Source organism: Anopheles arabiensis, chromosome 3 (genome assembly GCF_016920715.1).
Source record: "Anopheles arabiensis isolate DONGOLA chromosome 3, AaraD3, whole genome shotgun sequence".
Taxonomy (NCBI): domain Eukaryota; kingdom Metazoa; phylum Arthropoda; class Insecta; order Diptera; family Culicidae; genus Anopheles; species Anopheles arabiensis.
The window spans coordinates 44395132-44415977 of record NC_053518.1 but is presented as its reverse complement, the minus strand read 5'-3'; the positions used below and the strand labels follow the sequence as shown (position 1 = coordinate 44415977).

The 20846-nt window shown below is 42.7% G+C and overlaps 2 protein-coding genes across 11 annotated transcripts in view; both read right to left on the bottom strand.

Annotated features, from left to right (window-relative positions):
• Positions 1-222: 222 nt before the first annotated feature.
• Positions 223-4703, bottom strand: LOC120902283 (inhibitor of Bruton tyrosine kinase). The gene is made up of 6 exons (XM_040310908.1): positions 4374-4703; positions 3760-4305; positions 3577-3677; positions 3200-3514; positions 2244-3119; positions 223-2179 (listed from the first exon to the last, which is right to left on the bottom strand). Exons 1-6 carry the CDS (start codon positions 4608-4610, stop codon positions 370-372), a joined length of 3885 nt encoding a protein of 1294 aa, XP_040166842.1. The 5' UTR covers positions 4611-4703; the 3' UTR covers positions 223-369.
• A 1734-nt stretch (positions 4704-6437) lies between these two features.
• LOC120902280 (ankyrin-3) overlaps positions 6438-20846 on the bottom strand; it is a 51892-nt gene continuing 37483 nt past the window's right edge. For 4 of the 10 annotated variants that reach the window (XM_040310894.1, XM_040310898.1, XM_040310900.1 and 1 more), the window contains 9 exons: positions 19569-19818; positions 17998-18093; positions 16987-17211; positions 15189-16882; positions 14859-15128; positions 11891-13045; positions 10386-10730; positions 9271-9406; positions 8709-9198 (listed from right to left, as the gene is read on the bottom strand). In XM_040310894.1, coding sequence (XP_040166828.1) covers positions 8709-9198; positions 9271-9406; positions 10386-10730; positions 11891-13045; positions 14859-15128; positions 15189-16882; positions 16987-17211; positions 17998-18093; positions 19569-19818 — 4661 coding nt within the window. Of the gene's footprint in view, positions 9199-9270; positions 9407-10385; positions 10731-11890; positions 13046-14858; positions 15129-15188; positions 16883-16986; positions 17212-17997; positions 18094-19568; positions 19819-20846 lie in introns of all 10 variants that reach the window. The other 6 variants (XM_040310896.1, XM_040310897.1, XM_040310902.1 and 3 more) reach the window with 6 other exon arrangements.

Here is a 20846-nt window from a genome sequence, read left to right as displayed (position 1 = left end):
TCTGTAACCGGGTCTAATTAACTAGTACAGTCTATTTTCAATTTACGCGGTTTATGTATTCCTAAGACATTCGCGTAAATCGAATATCATACCGTGTCTTTTATACTGTTTCTGAAATTTTTTTAGCAAAATATTATTTTATTTTGTTTTAGATAATTCTTGCAGAAAATAGTATCGATTTGCTCGCCCATTTCTTTCCAACTTTAAATATACGAACAAATGTACTTTGATGCTGCGCATAATGTCACTCTATTCATAAATACACAGAAAATTACAGTAGAAACCCCCTGATATCAAAATACAGATTTTGCAAGTGAGCTCATAGCATCATGGTTGGGTTGGGATACCCCGTCACCCCCCCCGGTAACTTTACCGATATTGCCACACCGCTAAGTTCGGCCCATTCTCCAACAACGGCGGTCGATAACGTTCGATAGTGATGGTTTCATCGAACACATGGTCCACGTTGTAGAATGCGCGCAGCTCTTCGATAGCCTGCTCCTCGATTTGCGTGTCAACGAGGGACTTCGATTTGATCTTCTCAAAGTAGCGCTTTTGCCGTCGTTCGTCTTCTAGAATCACGTTAAAATCGGTCTCTCCCTCGCTGTACCGAGAGCTTCGCTGCCGATGCCGCTGCGGATGCACGCTAACGGCCGTTGTACCGGTGGTTTGGTCTTCCGTCGAATTAATTGCAGGAAACATGTCGTCGTCCGGCTGCTGCAATCCGACAGCTTTGCTTTGCTCGTTTGTGCTGCTCTTCCGCTGTCTACGAGCGGATAATGCCGTATCGGAACCCAGGACTGGATCGGCACCGAATTTAAACAGATCCGCTGCCGGTGGACTCGTGACATTTTTCCACGGGTTTACTACTGGCATTTCAGGCGTTTGCGGTTGCCCGTTTGCCTCTTGGCTGGCCGATTTGGCCAACCTGGACTTTTCCGAATTGAGTCGTTTGCGCTGCTTTTGCGACAATCGCCCGTTTTGAAGGGTAAAGTCACTCAGATTGAGTGTAGCCGCTCGCGGCACGTTGCTAGCCGATTCGTACCCTTCATCGGGCGACCGGACCGGTATCAGCTGCGGAGCTGTAGGACTACGCTCCAGCACCGTTCGCCGGCTGGCGAAGCTTTCGTTAGCCGGCTGTTTCGCTTCCTCCTTCATGAGTTCGTTCGCACGCAGGGCGGCAGTAAGGGCAGCTTTCCGTTTCGCATCGGCCGACACCGTTTGCCACGATTTGCTCGCCGATCGTTCCTCCGGCACCGGGCGGTCGGGAGATTTATCGTCCTTGTACGAGGGTGGACTGTAGATGGAAGAAGCGTTGTTGGTTGTCTTGCTGGCCGAAATCTTTCGTTCCTTCACGGCAGCGGCTTCTTCCAGCACCAACCGTTCCAGGTACGCCATCGCTTCCTTTTCATAGTTTCTTTTCTCGCGCTGCAGCTTCGAGAGAGCGGGCATATTGTTCTGTTTACCTTTCGGAGTAAGTTTGGCGGAGCGTTCGGACGCATTCGGTGGGTGGTCTGTCGCCTTCTGTTCGAGATCGATCCGGAAGTCGCTCACAAACTGTTCCAGCTCCTCGTCGCCTATCGCATCCGCAAAGGGAGTGATCGTACGGCAATCGGACAGGCGGAAGAATTCCTTATAAAACCGATCGATCTGTGCCAGCATGGTGGGATCTAGCCCGTCCAGTAAATGCCACTCGAGCAGCCGGGCAAAGTTTACACTGACATACTGCATACACACGCTCTTTAGCACTTCGCAGTTGTACTGGTAGGCAAACTCGAGCAATTCGCCCACGTTGCGCAGGTGCACACGTTGGCCGAGGATCGTCTCGAAGATGCTTTTAAGCTCTTCGATCAGAAACTGATCGCAGATGATGATCATGCTCAGAATAAAATTCTCCGAGTAACGTTGCCTTCGAACGCGCCCATAATCATTATCGTACAGGAAGGGTACGATAACGTCCATATACTCACGCGGCACCGTCCGCAGGTCGACCGTTGTGCGCTTTTCCATCCAGCTGTGGGCAAACATCATGTTGAAATAGTCGAGCCGTGCGACCAACACACATTTGTGCGCACGAAGCTTCTTGTCGTCCTGCAGCTCAATGGCAATGTCGTACAGCTCCGGGTAGGAATCGTGCCGCAGCTTCGGAAACGGTTCGATAGGAGGCTCTACTTGTAAGCTGAAAGCACGTATACAATGGCGAGTTGAAAACAGTTCGCGGCGTTATCATCATTTATACTCACGTTTTAACCGATTGTGATAAGACATCCAGTTGGAGCTTGTCGAACTGTTCCTTTAGTTTGCGACACATGCCGCTTAGTTCAGAGGTTCGTACCGCGGACGGATCTGTGCCCGGTTTTATCAGTAATCGTTCGACGTCCGCCCGTGCGATAAGTTGATTGGTGTAAAGATAACGCATGATTAGTCGAAACGCGCCCGTCGTCATACCAGCGAACCCGTAGTCCTGTAGATTGTATTCTTTCTGTGCAGGGTGCTGCTGCAACAGTGTACGCAGCGCTTCCGATCGATGATACAGAATGAAACGGTGGCTAGGAAACGGTTCACCTTCGACGTAAAACACCACATCGTGCACACCGTCCATTTCGGTGGTGTCGGCTAACAATGTGCCGTAATCGTAGTTCGATTCTACCAACTCCGGCACGCAAAAGCAGCGTCGCGTATTCTCCACCAATGCGGCGTAGTTCTCACCATCCGCATCGCAAGCAAAATCCACCACGTTGCACAAATTGCGTATGCGCCGAAGCTCTATGCGGCTTTGCATTGTTTCGCACAGCTCCTTGCGTGTGCACGTTTCCTTGAACTCGCTGAACTGGTGCTTTGCCGAACGGGGCAGCTTGTTGGTGATGATGCCCTGGTACAAATTGCCAAGCAGCAGCACCAGGGCATTCTGTGAGCACCAGCGAATCTTTTCCACCTCCAGATTGCGCGACTGGGCAAACACGCATCGCACAAACTGTTGGCAATCCTCGTACCAGATGTAGATGTTACGGGACGTTGTAAAGACTAGCACACGCAGATCCCCTGAACGTTTCACAACGTCCTCCTGTTCGGTTTGCAGCTCGCCACCCGCCACCGAAAGGCATTCTATTTTCTCCATTCTAGAAACGATCGATAAAGGAAATGATCAGATAAATAATATGCAAAAAGCATTTCCCCCCCGCACCACAAACACACTTACAAGGGCTTTTTGTAGGTTTTCACCTTGAAGCCACTGAAAATGTGCAGAAAGTTTTTCATCGTATACACAACGATGGCTCCATTGCTTGACTCGATCAGCTTGATGGTGGTGTCACGCTTTATGGCGCTCCCATCATCCTTGAGCATCGTTCCCTCCGGTATTAGCGGTATCGGTTTCGGCAGCACGATCATGTCACTGCGAGATTCTCGCTTCAAGCCAAACTGACCGCCGTTAAGACCCCACACATAAATGTCCGCCTCCAGGACGGCGATCGAATGGTAGTCCATCGCAATGACTCGCTTGATTGTTTTCCCTCTGTAAAGATGTAAATGTAAAGCCACCAGGTTTAAGTTCTACTGCAAAATTGCCGAACTTACGATAAGCTGGAATGACCCGTAATCTCCTTGAAGCTAAGCAGATTTGCTGGCGGTGGCTTTAGTCCCAGTTGGCAGTGCTTGTTCTCGCCACAAGAATAAATCTGCAATGCCGGAAAGAAAACTTCAACGTTTTTTTTCTTCTTCTGCTTAGATCCAATCGCAAATCTGCGTGCAAGCCCCTACGTGATTATTATCTGTCAGGATGAGGGTATGATGCTTCGCCGCGGCAATGTCCGTAATACGCTCGTTATCTCTCAGCGGCACCGGGACCTTCATCGGGTAGGCGATGGTGTCCTCCATTCCGAGACCCAGCCGTCCTCCGACGCCATGACCTGCGGCATACAACTCTCCCATTTTGTGTGTCAAAAACACGCTATGGTACGAGCTGATCTCTAGCTTCCGGATCGTGGTACGCGTTTTGCGGAAGTACTCCATGCTCTCGGGATTGCCTTTATCCTGTGCGTTTCCAATGCCTAGGTTGTAATTTTTGTTCTGTCCCCAGATCATCAGCTCGGATCCGATTGCAATACGCTCACCACCGTCCTTGCTGGCCCGCTGCTCAGACACATTGCTGCACAGCTGCATCGGATTAACGAAGTCTTCATCCGGCGCATCGAGTGCCGCACCATGCTTAACAAGCGCAACAGCCGCTCCGACGTTGCCATAGTACATGGCACGGTGCAGCGGCGTATGACCGGACTCTAGATCCTTTTGCGTTATACTGGCTCCCTGAAACACAATTCCACAGGGCGTGTGTAAACATTCTGCTCTCAGGTTGCTTGTAATTACTATCCTACCTGGTTTATTAACCATTCGACGATGGCCGAACGACCGACCGATGCGGCCATATGCAGTGCCGATCGACCATATTCGTCGAGGACGTGGGTAAAGTTGCGACATGTTTTGGCGATATAAGCAGCCAGCAACTCGTCCGAAACAGCGCGCTTGGTAAGGGCCGCCGTGATGGCGTTACCATGTCTCACTAGACGACACTTTTTCGTGCAATCATAATCATAGTCGGTGATGGTAAACATTGAAAGAACGAATACAAACTTTTATTTTTTACTCTACACAAAATCATAACAAACACCGCAAAAGATGCCAACTCGAAGCCCCCAACAGCTACCCTGAAGCCGTCAAAAAATTTAATCCCGTTGGGCAAGGCGAGTGTTTTTGACGTTCAAACATTGCTGCATCTCGCTTATTTTCTCTAGCCGTCCTTTACTCGCTTACAGTGCTCGTTTCGAGATGAGCTTCTGTGCCCCCTTCTCCCATTTCACTCCAAACACTTCGTCAACCTTTGTCCATAAGCCTTTCGTTGTGTTGGTGACAATCTACGCGCATCATATACCGAGGAGTGTATGTTCTCGCTCGATTTGTCGTACCGTCTCTTTAGCGCAGCGAGTCCATCGCTCTAAGGCCCGTGTCTGTGCTCCATCGGATGCAAGGTGTTATAAATGACAAGGTGAAGTTGTTCAGAGCAAAATGACATTTCTCGACTTGACACATCTCTTCCGGGGGCTCCGGTATAAAAATCGGGGAGGGCTGGTGCGGGGTAATGAAATTTGTATGCAGAGAGTGACAGATGTCCCCCACAATGTCGCCCAGCAAAAGCGGTAAAAATCAACCTTCTAAATACATTATCCTTGATCGGATGCGATTTTATCGGAAGGCCTGTCAAAATTTTATATGTGATTTGACAGATAACGTCGGACGTGCGATTTCGTCGTACGACGGAATCAAAAAATTTTGATTTCATCGGATGCCGCAACCGATTTTATCTGTCAAACTAAATGTGTGGTGTTTTGTAGGAACAATCTCAACTTAATTTTTCATAATCGTTATATTATTAAAATCATCCAAATAATCGCAATATTATACGAAAAAGCGTTTGACAGCACGTGCGATAAAATCGCATGCGATGGAGCACAGACACGGGCCTAAGTCATGATTAGATGAAACTTGTCGAAACAGATTGCAAGAAAAAGACAGAAATGTAATGATGAGTTGTAATACACCATCTATTGAGCAAAGCAATGAAGCTTTGGAGCTTTCGTTTTTTTTTCAATGGATATTCGAGTTTCCAGTCGTTTACGTTTGATCTGTAGCGTTTGGGTTGTCAAATCATAAATAATTTCCCTATTGATCGAAAGTAAAAAACCATTTCAAAAAGTTTTGTAACTGTTAAAGTCAGTCAGAATTACATCAAATAATTAATTTGGAGGCCAAAACCGAATACCGCATACCGGAACATGTATGAGCAAGTGAGACGGCGGAGCGCAGATGCTAATATGGCACACACATGAAATGTAGGATCAATGAGGGGGGAAGGTGGTGGAGTGAATTTATTTTTTTGGCCATTTAATTTTACCTACCAACACAATCGCACACCAGCGCGAGCTCTTTGGCGGCCATCTTAACACTCAAAACCCCGCACAACGACTTACAAAAACAATCACCAGCGAGGGAAAATCGCACCGATTTGGAGCGTTGGCGAGCTCACGAAACCCGGTTTTTGGGATGCGGGGCGCCCAAGGTTTGTATATGATTCGCATTTAAAATTTAGTACAATAATCCGTTTAACCGTTCAGCACGCAGATTAATCGATTTTGAATTCGTGTATAAATTAGATTGATTGAATATGTTCAAAGAACGCTGAAATTATAAACAGGCGGACATTAAGGCAGAGTTTCAATATTGAAATTAGAATGGTTACGGTAACATTCATCGGAATATTAGTTGCGGCAGCTTCCTGAAAAATATAGTTTTCTAGCTACCATTAGTTCAATTAGTAGAATGTGTATTGAAACGCAACCACCATCACAACCAATAATACTACGGCAAAGTAAAAGACTTTCAAGTCAGGTGATTGATTGAATATATTTCGTAATCATGAGTTCGTGTTTAGGTCACACGGTTTTCCTTTTCAAATGATATTTTCTAATGCAGCTAGGATTTTGGGAGCATCCTTTAGCATCATAACGTACAGCAACCAATCGATTATATGTACGTTTTTGACGCGCGTTCACTCGGGTGCATTTATGTGTGTAATGCAAAACAGATACGGTTTGTCGGCTATTTAGCACACATGTAGTTTGATCGCACGATCAATCAAGTGCAGTGTTTTATTTCATTAAGCTTACTTCTCATTTGCCTTTGTTTGCGCATTTGTCTGCAATTGTTTGTAAATAAACTCTATACACAATTTAAAAAATATAGTATCGTACTTTCATTTCATTAATCCTTTGTTTTGATTCTCCCATTTTTTCCTCAATAAACTTGATCGTTTCATTTGTTCTTTATGTTTTGGATTTCATCGTTCTACTTGTTTTAAAAATTACACACGCTTTGCCAAACCTTTTTCTGCTGAACGGTTCACTTTTTTCTTCGCTGCTTTCATTGCAATTGGCCAACATACTTTCATACTTTTCACAAAGCAATGAGTTTGTGTAATATATATCGCAACGAATTAATAAATAGCTTCATTCGATTAAAACTAACGCGTCACTCACAATCAATCGGTTTCCGCAACTTGAGCTGCCATTTAAAGTTTATGCTGATGTTGATGATACAAATTGAATAACATTAGTACGTGAAGCAAAATAGTGTTTGATTTTCACAAAGCAATAAAATTATACATAAATCAATACAACAAAACAGAAATCTTACACAATATATCTTTACAAATAAAAGCAAAACTATTTGATTGCCCCGGCGGTTGCCATCAATTTGAAATCACTGGTAAAAATGGGATTAGAAGGGCGGTAGCGTAACAATTGATACGTCTGAACAGAGCACGAATTATTGTTCCCAAAACAAATAGGATAAACAAATACAAATATCTTCAAAATCGGCTGTCTGCACTCATTTGACCTGGCTTAGTTGGGTACGATAAGCAAAGCGAGAATATTATTGTTTTTTTTTTGTACGATTTGCTACCATCAATCGATAAATAGTTTGTTTTTGCTTTTTTATGAAAAGCTTTTCGATTTGCCTATGCATTGGGACCCTAAATTTCGGCATCAATTAATATTGTGCTACGATTTGTAATGCTGTCTAATGGTTCCAATTATGCGAATTTTTGCTTACTTTTATGCTCATCAATGCCCAAGCGTTGTTGTTTGCGTTTCATGCTTGCATCTAAGGTCAGTGAAACTGTGGCTCAGAAAACAGTTTGATGTCATTTTCTTACATCCATAGCCGTAAAGCTACTGATTTCGTTTGCATTACGTGCTGTAACTGGTATTCCTTACATCTAAGATAAATATGTATATGAATATACGGCTCGAAGAATTTTGCTGTTTTGCTCTGCATCTACGTGTGCACGACTAACTAGAGTTTTGTATTTTCATGTTTTGTTGTTTTGCGACGATTTCATTAAATATAGTGAAACTTTATAGTTCGGGATCTCAATGATATTTTTTGCATGACAATTTGTACGTTAAGCTTAATTCCATGGATTTTTAGTTCTGATTTTGTCCTCACACCTTCGCTGCCATCTAGCATCACGATGATGATCGGGCTCATATTATGTGCGAAGTGATTTTTTATTAAGAAAAAAAAAAAACTGCACACACACACTACATTAGCTAATGCCGTATGACGCAAAGATAAGTAGTACCGGGGACCAGTTTTGTATATGATTGCGATTTTACAACTCCTATTTCTTGTAGAAAGAGTTGAATGGTCCAGGGACAAACACATTTGCTGCATCTGCATCGATCGCTGCTAAGCGAGAGCATCAACACGCACACGCATCTTTGTTGTAAGCTTTTCGTTGTCATTGCGATCACACGCTTGTAATAAAAAAAAACTTATACAGGCACTAGAAAAAAGCCCGTCCTTCGGGTGAACTCAAAAGAGCACCACTCCTGGCTGCTAGGGTGTGCGTGATACTTTATAGCCACAAGTAAATAAAAAAACCTTTACCTCTACCTTTGTAGATTACAACAGTTTGTAGCTTGTGCGCAAAGACCTCCTCGTGAGTGCAATATAGAAAGGTTCATTTCGCATTTCATCGTACCCTACGGATGTTGTGCCTTCAACCTGGGTGTAGAAACATGACTTGGCTGCACGAAAATTCTTCGTGATGGTGCTTCATAATAACGTTTAAAACTATCAAATCGCACATTTTAGTTTTTCCGCTCGTGGTTCATAAAGTCGTCGACTATGTTGTTGAGTGCTTTGGCAGCACCGTCTAGCGTCCGGCCGTCCACCATTTCCGTTACGGTGACGGTGGTTTCCTTTACCATTTCGGGTATATTCTGCTGGGAGGTGTGCGTCGTGGTCGTTGTGATCTTTTGCAGCAATTCATCCTCGGGGAAATCTCCGTCCGGAGTCAGCGTGATCGTTTTAGTCGTCGTTGTGGTTCGTGTGGTCGAGGTGGACGTCGTTTCTACACCCGTGTCCGGATCCTCCTCCGCAGTAGTTGTAGTTATTGTGACCACCTGATTGCCTTCCTGTGCGTTTGACTGTGGCTGGTTCTGCTGCAGCTGCTGGGTTTCCTGCAACAGCTGCTGATCGCGCAGCTGTTTCAGTAGCTGTTCTTCTAAATCCTCCGGTATATCGTCGCCGGTCGTACTCAGCGTAGTCGTTGTAGTGATAATCGTAGTACGAACAGTTCTGTGGGGAACAACAAAACAACTGTCATAAGGCGCTTTTTCATAATCGTTGTGCTGTTCTTTTCAAACATACCCATCATCCGATTCGTCAACGATAGTATTTGTTTCGGTTCGAGTGGAACCATCGTTCAGCGGAGTTGCGGACTCCATTGGCGGTTCGGTTGGCTCCATTCCTGTCATCTGATCATTGTTCTGAACAAGATAGTTTTCTGAAATGTTGTAAGAGAAACAAATGTTAAGAAACACTACACCCATCACGTCGGCTTACACCAATCATGGAAATAGAAAGTTGCTTTAGTAGAAATAGTATCATTTTGCAGCACCAACGATCAGCATTGAACCAAGAGGCAAATGTATCGTATAGAAAAAAAGGATTTGTTTTGTAAAATACTTTTTGTTGTTGTGAGTTGTCGTTTCAAACGCATGCATAGTTTCAGTTTTACATCATGCGTTACTTTTCCTGTAAGTGTGAATAATATTCTACACATTGTTAGCTACTGTTCGTTACCTTAATTATCTACAGAAAAATACAATGTCATTAAACGAATTTGAAATACTCAAACCACCAATCGTCTCGAATCAGTACAATTAGTCTACAGTATTTTTGAGGTAATGTTACTTGCCAAAATCATTAAAACATCAAATACCATGCATGCATGTTTTCAGTTGTGCAAAGAAAAACATGTATAACGCTTAGTATTAGTGTTCATGTTTCGCTAAACAAGCTTGATGTTGATTAATAAACTGGTACTACTAGCAATTGACAATTTAGTTTCAGAACTGCATATTTCTGCATAGTTTTAGTTAGGGAGAAAAAGAAGGGTGAAGAAACAGTTTGCATAAACGCTTTGGTAATTTTTCGGAGTAACAAACAAGACGTAAACAAAAAAAATCGAAACGAAAGTTTGAACCGAAATAAACGAAATAAATTATAAAACAATAAATAAACAGTAACTCATACATCGTAGTAAAATAATATAAACAAAAACAACAAAAAGCTATCGAACTGTTTAAGAGAGAGAGAGAGAGAGGTCATAAGACAGTTGGATAGAAATAGAGGGATAAAAGTCGACATTGAAGAAGTGCTAAACATCGTAAAGTACACAAGGAGCTGCAGATAGTGACAGTAGAAAGCGTCGGACACAGTAGCAAAGAAGGACTATTATAGGTAGTAAGATCGCTACATACTAATTTCTGTACTGTCTTCTGCTAGGTCCGATCCTGCTTGAACAAGTACAGAGCCACCACCAGTGCCAGTGGCACGATTATCGTCAGTGTTATCGACGCCAGAATCGTTCGGTTTGTCTCCTCCACCAAAATCGATCAACACATCATCATTGTCCTCCTCCGCTACCTGCGGAGGCTCTTCGTCTTCGATCAGATCGTTGGATACTTGGGTTACGATCACCGCCACACCCGAGGTGCTAACAGGGAAAGAAGGATGCGATTCCTCTGCTAAACAAGTCTCCGCTTTCTGTTCAACCGTACCGGTTTGGCCACTATTGGCCACCGCGGCATTGCTGCTGACTTTACCTTGGGATGGGAAAATTGAGGATAAAACAATTTGGAAGATAGAGATTTTGAGCACGTTTTGTTCCGATGAAGCAGCAGCAGATAAGAAACAATGGAAAAGGGAATAAAAAAGAAAGGTACACCCCGATAGGGTCTGATGCATAATTTTGAGCAATCGATGATTTTCATGACATGAAGGATACATCAAACCTTTAAACAATCAGTTTTAATCCTACTTCAAAGTTTGTGTTTTTGTGTTTTTCTAGACAGGGACTGGGGATTTCCAGTATTAGAGTTTGCGTTGTTCACCTAATTCAACCATCACCAAAAAGCGATCTTAAAGTTTGAAAAGTATGTTGAGGATCGAAGCAGTTATTGAATTCCTGTGCCATTCAACACGATGTACAACAACCCTGAATTATTGATGAAGTGATTGTTAAATCATACATAGACTAACACGTTTCACGTAACAACCTAGCAGCGGGGGGGAACAGACGTCAAGTGATACGTAAACAAAACAGGTAAATAAATAAAATCTAATGCTACTACTACAGAAAGCTTTCAATTCAAGCAAATTTGGTTTGCAATGCCAATGAGACGCTTCGGATAAGCGTCCTGGCTAAAAAATGCTTCCTTTACTAGCCCCTGCTTGGGAGGGTTAGCAAGCAATTTGTGGTAATAGTGTCTTATCGAAGGTATGATAAAGTGAAGTGTATGTGTGATTAGCGATTATACTTTCTCAAGTTTACTCAAATAGGGCCGTTGTGATACAACGGGGAAATAATTTCGAAATCTCCCGTCCAACGTTAAGGAAGTTGTCAAAACATGATCCATTCACGGAAAGCGCTAGCACATACATCTTTACAACACCATATAACGCGCTAGAGACAAGTTAACAAACGGAAACGGATGAGCGCTAATGAGTAGGTGTATAAATAAATAGTAGAGGCTTCGAAACTGAATGTGGGTGGTAGGATTGGAATGGAGGATGGAAATAATGAAGGTAGGTTCGGTGGTGTGTAACGTTCTTGGATTGTTACAGGGCAGAAATGTGATACAAAAGAACAGGACGGTTAAGGATGGGCGGGAGGATGGGAAGTGACAGGTGGTGGTTAAAAGCGCTTAAATGAACAGCCAGGGACTAGAGAGAAGAGTGGGATTGAGCTGGGAGCGCCATTTACCTGTTTCATCGTCATCGCTCAGCTCGCCCGCCGTTTCGTGCAGGGCGACGTCTGACCCGCTCGATGATCCCGGTCCTGTGCGGATGGAGAAGTTGTTGCTGGTACTACTAGAGGGTGGCTGCACCGGTGGCGGTGTCGGCTGACAGACGGTTATCGCGGGACTGGTGGTACTGGTCTGGTTTGTCTGATCGCCTTTCAGCACGACCGTTTCGTCCTCGGTAATGGTCAGACCCGTAGGAACGGCTTTAGTTCGCATCGTGCGCCTTCCAAGCGATGTCGATCCGGACTGATGATGGTGCTGTCGCTGGTGGGCTTCTTCGTCGCTTTCCGAACTACTACTACCACCGACAATAAAGCGCTTTTGAGCTTCTGGCCTGGTATCCGAAGACGGCGCAACTGTGTATCCTTCGAGATCTTTCTCCTCGGGCGGAGAAGGATCCTCCAGCACACTGGACGAGCGTCGATCGTCATCGCTCGTAAGTTCATAGTCATAGTGCTCCTCTGTAATGATCACTAAATTGCTGTTGTCGTCCTCATCCGTCACAACGCCACCAGCGGCTTGCTCTTTCTCCATCTTGGCAAAGTTTTCCGGCGACGTTTGCACGAAAATGAACTCGTCAATGTCACCCGAGTAGTCGGCCGGCACCTCCGAGATGTTGTTATCGGATGAGATGATAACGATCTGTTCGGACTTTTTCTGTTCGGTTTCACCCGGTGTCGAGAGAGACTTCTCGTAAGCACGCGCGTTAACGCCCGTAGTCAGTCCTTCAGCAATCGGATCAATGTGATCCAAGCTGTACCGCCGATCGTTCGAAACGTCCTCCAAGTTTACTGACGAAATCTCTATTTGTGGCTGCCGCGGGCATTCCGATCCGGGCGCTTCCCATTCGATGTCTCCCACAGTCGGACGTTGTGCGACGGTTTTGTTAATTTTTATGTTCACTTTTGAGTGTTTCTTGATCGTCTTCACTTTGCCGCTCTTGTCCGTCTCGAGGTCCAGCTCGAATCCTTCGGAATCTTCCTCGCGATCACTGATAGCCGAATCGCTGCCAACCGCACCCACCACCACCGGAGCGTCTTCCTCCTCGTCTTCGTCATGCGTGTCATGATCTTTGATGGCTTGCTGAATGATTTCTTGCACATCCTCGGCTACTGCTGATCAAGAGTGAAGGAGTTGGAATGGATGATCGTTTGTTGAGCGTTGTGTTCAGATGGTTGTTCGTGTTTCATTTCATGATTTGTAAGCAAGTACAATTTGGTTGGGAGTTTTCCGAATTTCGAACAACTCATTTTGAAAAGCAGTGGCGCAAAAGATTTATCAAAAATATGACACAACACGTAGAGCGAATTCATGATTAGCTGTTGGATGTTGTGAATTCTTAAATGAAGTTGTTAAGGGCATGAGACGGGAAATGACAAGGACATGTCGCAAAACGAAACATTCACAGAAAGAGGAATGACGGATTCGATTTTTTTTTTCTTTGGGTAGGAAATAACTTGACGCATAGAAGAGAGCACGGACAGGAGATAGAACCAGGAGGTAAGAATGGTAATACCGATACTACACACTGGTTTGTGCGGTTGTTTGCATATTTGACGGGTTGTGAAAGTGCACAAAAGATCGAGCAATCGAGCAGGGTGTTTGGGGCAGATGTTTTATGAAGTATCAGATGAAGTTGTTTTTTACAATACTCTCGTAAGTATGTATAATCAACAATGTATCTTATTTTCCAAGCCTAACTGATTTTCGCAACAAATCTTCCGAATATTAACGCATGTTGATCTAAGGTAAACAATTAGATTAACATCAAGATTCGTGAAATGCAAAGTAAATTTCAAATCGCTCACAAATACATCGTATCACTGTTTTGTACAGATCGGAATGACACATCATGAAACATAAGAATGAATTCTGAAGACTTTCACAAAACAAAACATAAACCGCACAAAAGCAATACTACATACACGAAAATGGAAACATGACAAGTACACTAACAAGATATGAACAACACAAATATACATAAAATAAACCACAAACACAAACTTTTTATCACGATATTGTTTTTTCATCGAGGATGGTGGAAATAAAATTAATTTCCCGGAATATTCCTCCTTTGGCAACAGCGCTATAATAAACTAATTTAACCAACACGCGGGTTTTCGCATTTAGGAAATTGTCCCATATTTTACTATCTACGTAGCGCAATGTAACTACTTACAGTATAGGATTCTCAGACAGATGCAATATCATCATTATAATGAATTTCTTCGATAAAATGTACAGTGAGTAATAGAAAACATCTTGATTTTCATTGATCAACGATTATTTGATCATACGTAATATTCTACCTAGAGCATGGGATAATGAAAATGTCACTAACAATTTCCCAAACTTTCATTTCTATACAAAAACTCTATAGTTTAGAGAAAGATTAACTAGTTAATAAATGTCAAAAATTAATTTATAATATGACAACTGGTTTGAAAAATGACTAGAAAATAAAAGTAATTATAATAAAAACAATAATAATAAAATCCACTATTATTAACCAAAGTGTAAAAACAGTAAGAAAACTGTTACTGCAGAAAAAAGATAGAAGATTATGGTATCTTTTACAAAACAAACCGAACAAATTCTGTAAAACAAAAACAAAACACAAAACTGCAACACCAAAACAACAATAAATTTAAAAAATGAGAAAATCCAGGCAATCCAAATAAAAATAAACGTTAAGTTAAGAAAAACGAATGTTTAAAACCACAACACATATCATCGAAAAACGGTAAAAAAACTCCGCAAAATTCTTAATTATGTATATCGAAAGTAAAGCTAAGGAGCATGAGACCAGTTTCAAAGACGGGAAAGGATTCAACTTGAGGTGGAAGTTAAAAGTCGATGCAATATATGTAAACAATAGAAACAATTGAGGGAGAAGCACTCAACGGCAGAGGATATCGCAGTACTTACCATCGTTTCGTCCCTCATCCGCGCTTGCCTTGCTGCTGTTTTGGCTGACTTGGGTACTGAAATCGGCCGGACTGGGTGGGGGCGTGGAAAGGTCCTCCTTTTTGATCGCTGCTATGCCGAGAATTTCGCTCTCACGACGAATCTGCTGGAACGCTTCGGTAGTATCTGGAGACACCGAACCCGTCGGCGAATTGTTGTCCGTCGGTAATTGTTTGTCCTTTTCTACTGCTTCGTGTTCTTGCTTTTCTTCTGTCGGTTCATGTTCTGATTCTGTAAACGAGTCGATCATATAATTGCAGATGCGTTGTGCATTCGCTATTATTCACTTACCGTGCATCGAGCTGCTAGCGACTGGCATTCCGTTAACTCTTGCCGGGTCAATTTCGTCAAGCCCATTCATCGAACCGATTTGCCGCTGTGCAACTCGTCGCTCGTATTCGTCCGTTACAGGCTCCAAATTCGTAATCGATTTGTTCACAATGTCAGGCCGGTTGATTTTAATGAGGGCCTGCTCAAGCACATTTCCAGTTGCATCCCTGCCGGCTTGACGTAACCATAGCCGCAGCATTACTATTGCTTGCTGTGGCTCGTCGTTCGGGTACTCCGCCCGTATCAATTCGACGTCGGACGGTGTAATTGCAAGCTCATCAGCTAGCAGAGGCCAATCCGATCCGAGCAGGTTGCAAATATCGGTGATTTTTATGTCTGCCTTGTGTATTTCGCTCCCACCGTCACCATTTTGGAAGGTGAAGTTGAGCGTTTTACCGCGATTGGCGGCTGCGACGACGGCTTGCTGTTCGCTGTTCAGCACCTCGGTGGAGCTCTGATCGAATTCGGAAGTTGTCTCCAGGTCGTCCCCACCAAGACCAAACTTCTCGGAGGGAAGGGTAAAGTTGAGAGTGCACAGCGGGGTCTGAATCGGCTCACCCTTGGCCACCTTCGGTTCGTTCATGAAAGAAATACGTCCAAGTAAATCGTCCAGGTTGTTCTTGATCTTGACCGTGAAGGTGAGCCGGTTTTCTTTGAACGCGTTGAACTGCAGGGAAAGCTGTTCTCCCGATTTCATCACTGGCACAATATTACCGGCAAACTCCAGATAGACAGTGCGCCCTTCGCATACTTCGATATCCCGAGACTTTGCAATCTCGGTAAAGTGCTCCTGGTGCTCCAGTGTTTTGTCTTCTTTGTCGTCTGTCATACAGAATACGCTTAGTTTTGCCTCGCTTTGATCGACACGTTTGGCAAACACGACAAACTTCACCATGAACGGTACGTGCGCCATTTGGGAGTACAGTTCAGTGGCCATCTTCGTTGCCTCGCCAATGTTGCGGCAGTCCATCAGCCAGAAACGGGCTGACACTGTCGTAGTGAACGAAACACAATCGTTGACGAACGTTAGGGGCGTAGAACCAGTGACGTCTTCCCAGACGGCTTTGTTCTGGCCTCCCGTGATCGAGCAGAGCAGACGCAGCGTAGGCGCATTGCCCGAGTACTGGTTGATCATGCCTGAGTTGTAAGCCTTCGGTGCCGGCATACTGAGCGTAATTGCCTTGTGGAACTTACGGCGTCGTGGTTCCACTGTGACAACCGGCGAGACGGCTACGCTACGGCCGAGCAAGTTGGCTGTCGTGTTCATGTCAATCGGCTGAGCCTGCAGTCCGACGCGAATTTTTTTGGTCAACGCGTTCTGCGGGAAAATCGCCTGTACTTGTGGGACGGCCGTTGCAGACACAGTGCCACCCTCCGGTCCGATAGCATGAACCTCCTGACGGATGCGCGAAACGATCGCAAAGTAGTGCGGAAAGTCATTGGTGACGATGCGCGTAATCCTATTTGTATGCAAATCTTCAAGCAAGTTTAACGTATCACCCTTGAACGTCTCGTTCAACACTTCATGAATAGCTTCTTCACTATCGTATAGGGTATGTTCACGCCAAGTTTCTCCATTGTCAGATCGAAGGATAATGATTTCACGTTCCTTATCGCGCAGTGAAGCAAAATGTGGAACCTCAAGAATAACGGGCCTGTAACATGAAAGACAAGAAAGTATGAACGATCAGCCGATTTGCTTCATAAATCCGCGTTTTGGTATATTTATCCGGTATATCCGGTATGGCATACTACTCACCCAAGGAACTTGGCACCTACTGGAGCCAACTCGAGAATACGGCTTACCAGGGCCTCTCCTTCCATCAATGGAGGACCGTTGGTAATACGTTGAGGCTTCACGTAGCGACAGGTAATTCTTGTAGGTTGTGCGGCTGATCGGGGTGGTACGATCACACGCACACCACTGTGGCGACAGCCACGCATTGCGCCGCCACGTGCATCAACCAAAAACGATACCATAAATCTGCAAAATTAACAAGCCAATGATTTATGAAAAATAAATAAGAAGAACGTATTAATATATCATCATAACATCGTTGCGATACATGTCGCAAGAGCACTGGCAAATGTTACACTCTTTTCTATAATTCTACTACAAATAAGAACATGATAACTACTACAAAATGTGATTGGAAGGGATGTTTTACAAAGTGCCAACTATGAATTTATTTTAACCGCCACCAACAACAGAGTTGAACTCGATTTTGCTGATTTTAAGACAAATTTAGTCGTCTTTAGTTCAATGGAAAAAATGTTAATAAAGGTTGATAACAAGAACCGGGAATATGTTGAATATAGGATTTATTATTTTTCATATATTCACCAAATGCCCCTTGCACTAGATCACGTGAATATTAGTTATACACAATAACTTAAAAAATAACGCTTGATTGTAAAAACAATTACCACGTTATTGAAGAGTTCTTACAATTCATATAATTTAGATACATTAACTATTTCTCTTTGATCATCGATAGAACATTTGTCATTAAAATTGGCGGTTAAGGAAGCAATGATTACAAACAAAAAAGGAAACAAGCATATTTTCTAATATACATGCATTTTATATTCGAATATATAGATTATTTATCCAACATAACAAAGAAAAACGTTACAGAAAGTAAAAAAAGAAAGTCTCACACATAACAAACGCAAACCGGGCGGATTACTATTCGTGTTAGTTGCAGTCGATCATTAACAACCAAACAAGAAAAAAAGTAAAATAAAAAGCAAAACAAATTTTGTATACCTTTCCCTACACATCGGGACAAACTTTATCTGATCACCACAATAAATGTTGGCCAATCGATCGATTGTCAACGACAGTGCATCGTTGCTATGTGACCTACGGATCAAATTTTGGATGTGTGGTTTTATGGCCCATCGTTGTGGATAGTTGTGGATAGGGACAAAGTTTCAGGAACCGGGATGATTGTATTTAACACCATTTGTAAAGAAGATATTTCATATGTTTTTTTTTTTTTTGCATGGGGCAGTATTGCAACCAAATGGTTAAACACGAAAGCGAAGGAAACATAACATTGCCAAAATAGAATTATAATTTGATGGGAAAGATGTTGTAAATAATATAGGGTAATGAAGAGAAAAGGTATTTTTGTTCAAGGCAAAACCGTTATAAAATAACACAAACATATGAAACGGGATGCACGATCATAAATGGGTTTAGGAAAAAAAGAGAAAAAGAGAAATATGGATTTAAAATTAAAAACATGTTTTCACTATCCCAAATAACATACTTTCTAATATGATTTTTTTAAATAAGATAATTATGCTAAAGTTACGAGCACGTTTTTTGGTGCTTTTTACTATGTATTAAGATATGAGATGGTGAGTGTGCTAATTTTTCATGTGCTACGATACTAAACAATATGGCCTGTAGTGTAAACACAGCAAGAACCACCCATGTTTTGTACCATTTGACCTATCTAACAGGTTTGGCAATAGGTTAGTCTCAATTAAATTGAATTATTATATTTTTCTATATTTATAAGCTAAGAAGAGTTTAATTTGCACTCAAAACCAAACCGCCTGTTAGATGTTAGAGGCAAAAAACCTATAATGATACAGCACAACATGACAAAATCTTCCTAAGTTGCTAAACCCGTTTATTTTGTTGTGTTTAAAGTAATATTAAATAAAAACTATCACTGCCAAATTCCTGTTCTTTTTCAGATCTTTAGTTGCATTAAAATGATTTGATGGAGCCGCATGGTACTTCATAAGAAAAGAACTAAATAAAAAACCAGTATTTGTCAACTACATCGATAGTGCTATGTATACCTTGAAAGTTTATGATTTTGAGTTAAAACCTCTGTATATAAAATGGTATGGAAATGATAATCTTGCTCATGTATGATTCGTTACACGTATAATGGTAAAAGCGTTTGAAACTTTGTTTAAAAATATCGAATGTACCAGAAAGCACCCTGGAATGCGCACATAGCAAAATAAAATAAAACTCCATGTACAATAATAATGAACCAATGAAAGCCAACCCATCTCCCCAAGCAAGCTCAGCAGTTAACAGCTTTGGAAACTCAAGCAATGGACTAATCGATGATCGTTTCAAATTTAGTATGTTTTACGAGTTTTGTTTGGTTTGAAGTTTGATCCGCCTTTTAAGTTGGGACCATAAAAATGAAGTCAAGCTGTATAATCCCTTGACCAAAATAGTTTCAACCAGCAGCTATGAGCTTCACCGAATGTGTTCATTAATTGTGCTCCAGAGAATAAGTGTTTGTAGGATTTGGGACCGTTTCGGTTGTTCGTTAATTTCATCACTCCCACCCCCTTACTTACCCAACGTGGATCGGTTTGCGAGTGATGTTGACATTATCAGTCACGGTAATGTCAAGTGGATTGGGCGTGTGCGACCGATCCATGGCCGATACGGTGTAGTTCTCTGCGCGGGAAATGATCTTCTCCAGGTATTTGTCATCTTTCAACGGATCAATACTCATGTTGGTGAGGTTCGTATCGTCAAACTGCTTGTTTTCATCGCTCGTCATGTAGTTGTATTGCTGTTGGTCGGACATGATCGGATCTTCACCTGGCGTATGAGGACAACGGGTAGAGAACATTAAAATACGATAACAAATCAGATACTGTGGCTAGATATATGTAGTTAAACGATTGAAACGATGATGGCTGATTTTGGATGAACAATCGTTCTAGCACAATGAACGCACTCGACATGATGATCGATGATCTCAAGATGCACTGAAACACAGGAAGTTGATATGTTCGTAGAGTTCGTTTTCGAGCGTCCCTGGTGTTGTCAAAAACACTTATCTTATTTACGACCTAAACAATTAGCTTTACTGGTAACATAAAACACGAATTTCGACTATTATTGAAACAACGTGCAATTAGACTAATTTGGTATTGTGTATAAGTGCAATAATGAATCCTTAAAGGTTTGGGACGATACCGAAACTATGCACTTTACTATCTAGAAGGTATAAAACTGACGACTAAAAATGTTAGCTAAGATATTTGTTTTAATGAAAGATTGTTGATGTTTTAACGGTCTGATCGTGTGCTAGCCCATTAATCGCAAAACATGCGTCACTCTGTAAGCAAATTCTAACGCTGCACCACCTTCTATACCCAAGGGCAGAGTCTCACTAGCGTTTTCTGCAAGGAACGATATGGTACTGTACTGTGATCGTGTCGGAACGCGTGATCGCCGTGAAAACTCCTACACAAACAATCGTTCAGATGTACGCACTCGTGCTACCATATGCTACAAATACACACATGTTATGAGAGACGCGGGTAATGTACTCAATATAGAGCACACCGAGCAGCAGGCCGACAAAGATGATACACAACTGGGAGAGCGGGACTATAAATGTGCTCTATTTTGTCGTTAACCTGTTGTTTAGTACAGTTGTACTAAATAAACGAACCACAAACCGTTATGATATTTACTTATAATATTACATATCCATTCCATCGTATTATCTTTTACACTAAATGAAAACATTTATACAACACGAATCTGATTTGCTCATGATTTGCCCAGCTTGCACAAAAGCTGGGAGTGTTATATATAAGTTAGTCTTTATATACCAA

What these genes read in the sequence shown, in the direction of transcription:
- LOC120902283 (XM_040310908.1), bottom strand. Translation starts at nt 4,610, where the DNA reads ATGTTTACCATCACCGACTATGATTATGATTGCACGAAAAAGTGTCGT. An exon ending in TCGAATGGTTAATAAACCAG is followed by an intron (nt 4,306 to 4,373) that starts GTAGGATAGTAA and finishes ATTGTGTTTCAG; the next exon opens with GGAGCCAGTATAACGCAAAA. An exon ending in TCCTGACAGATAATAATCAC is followed by an intron (nt 3,678 to 3,759) that starts GTAGGGGCTTGC and finishes CCGGCATTGCAG; the next exon opens with ATTTATTCTTGTGGCGAGAA.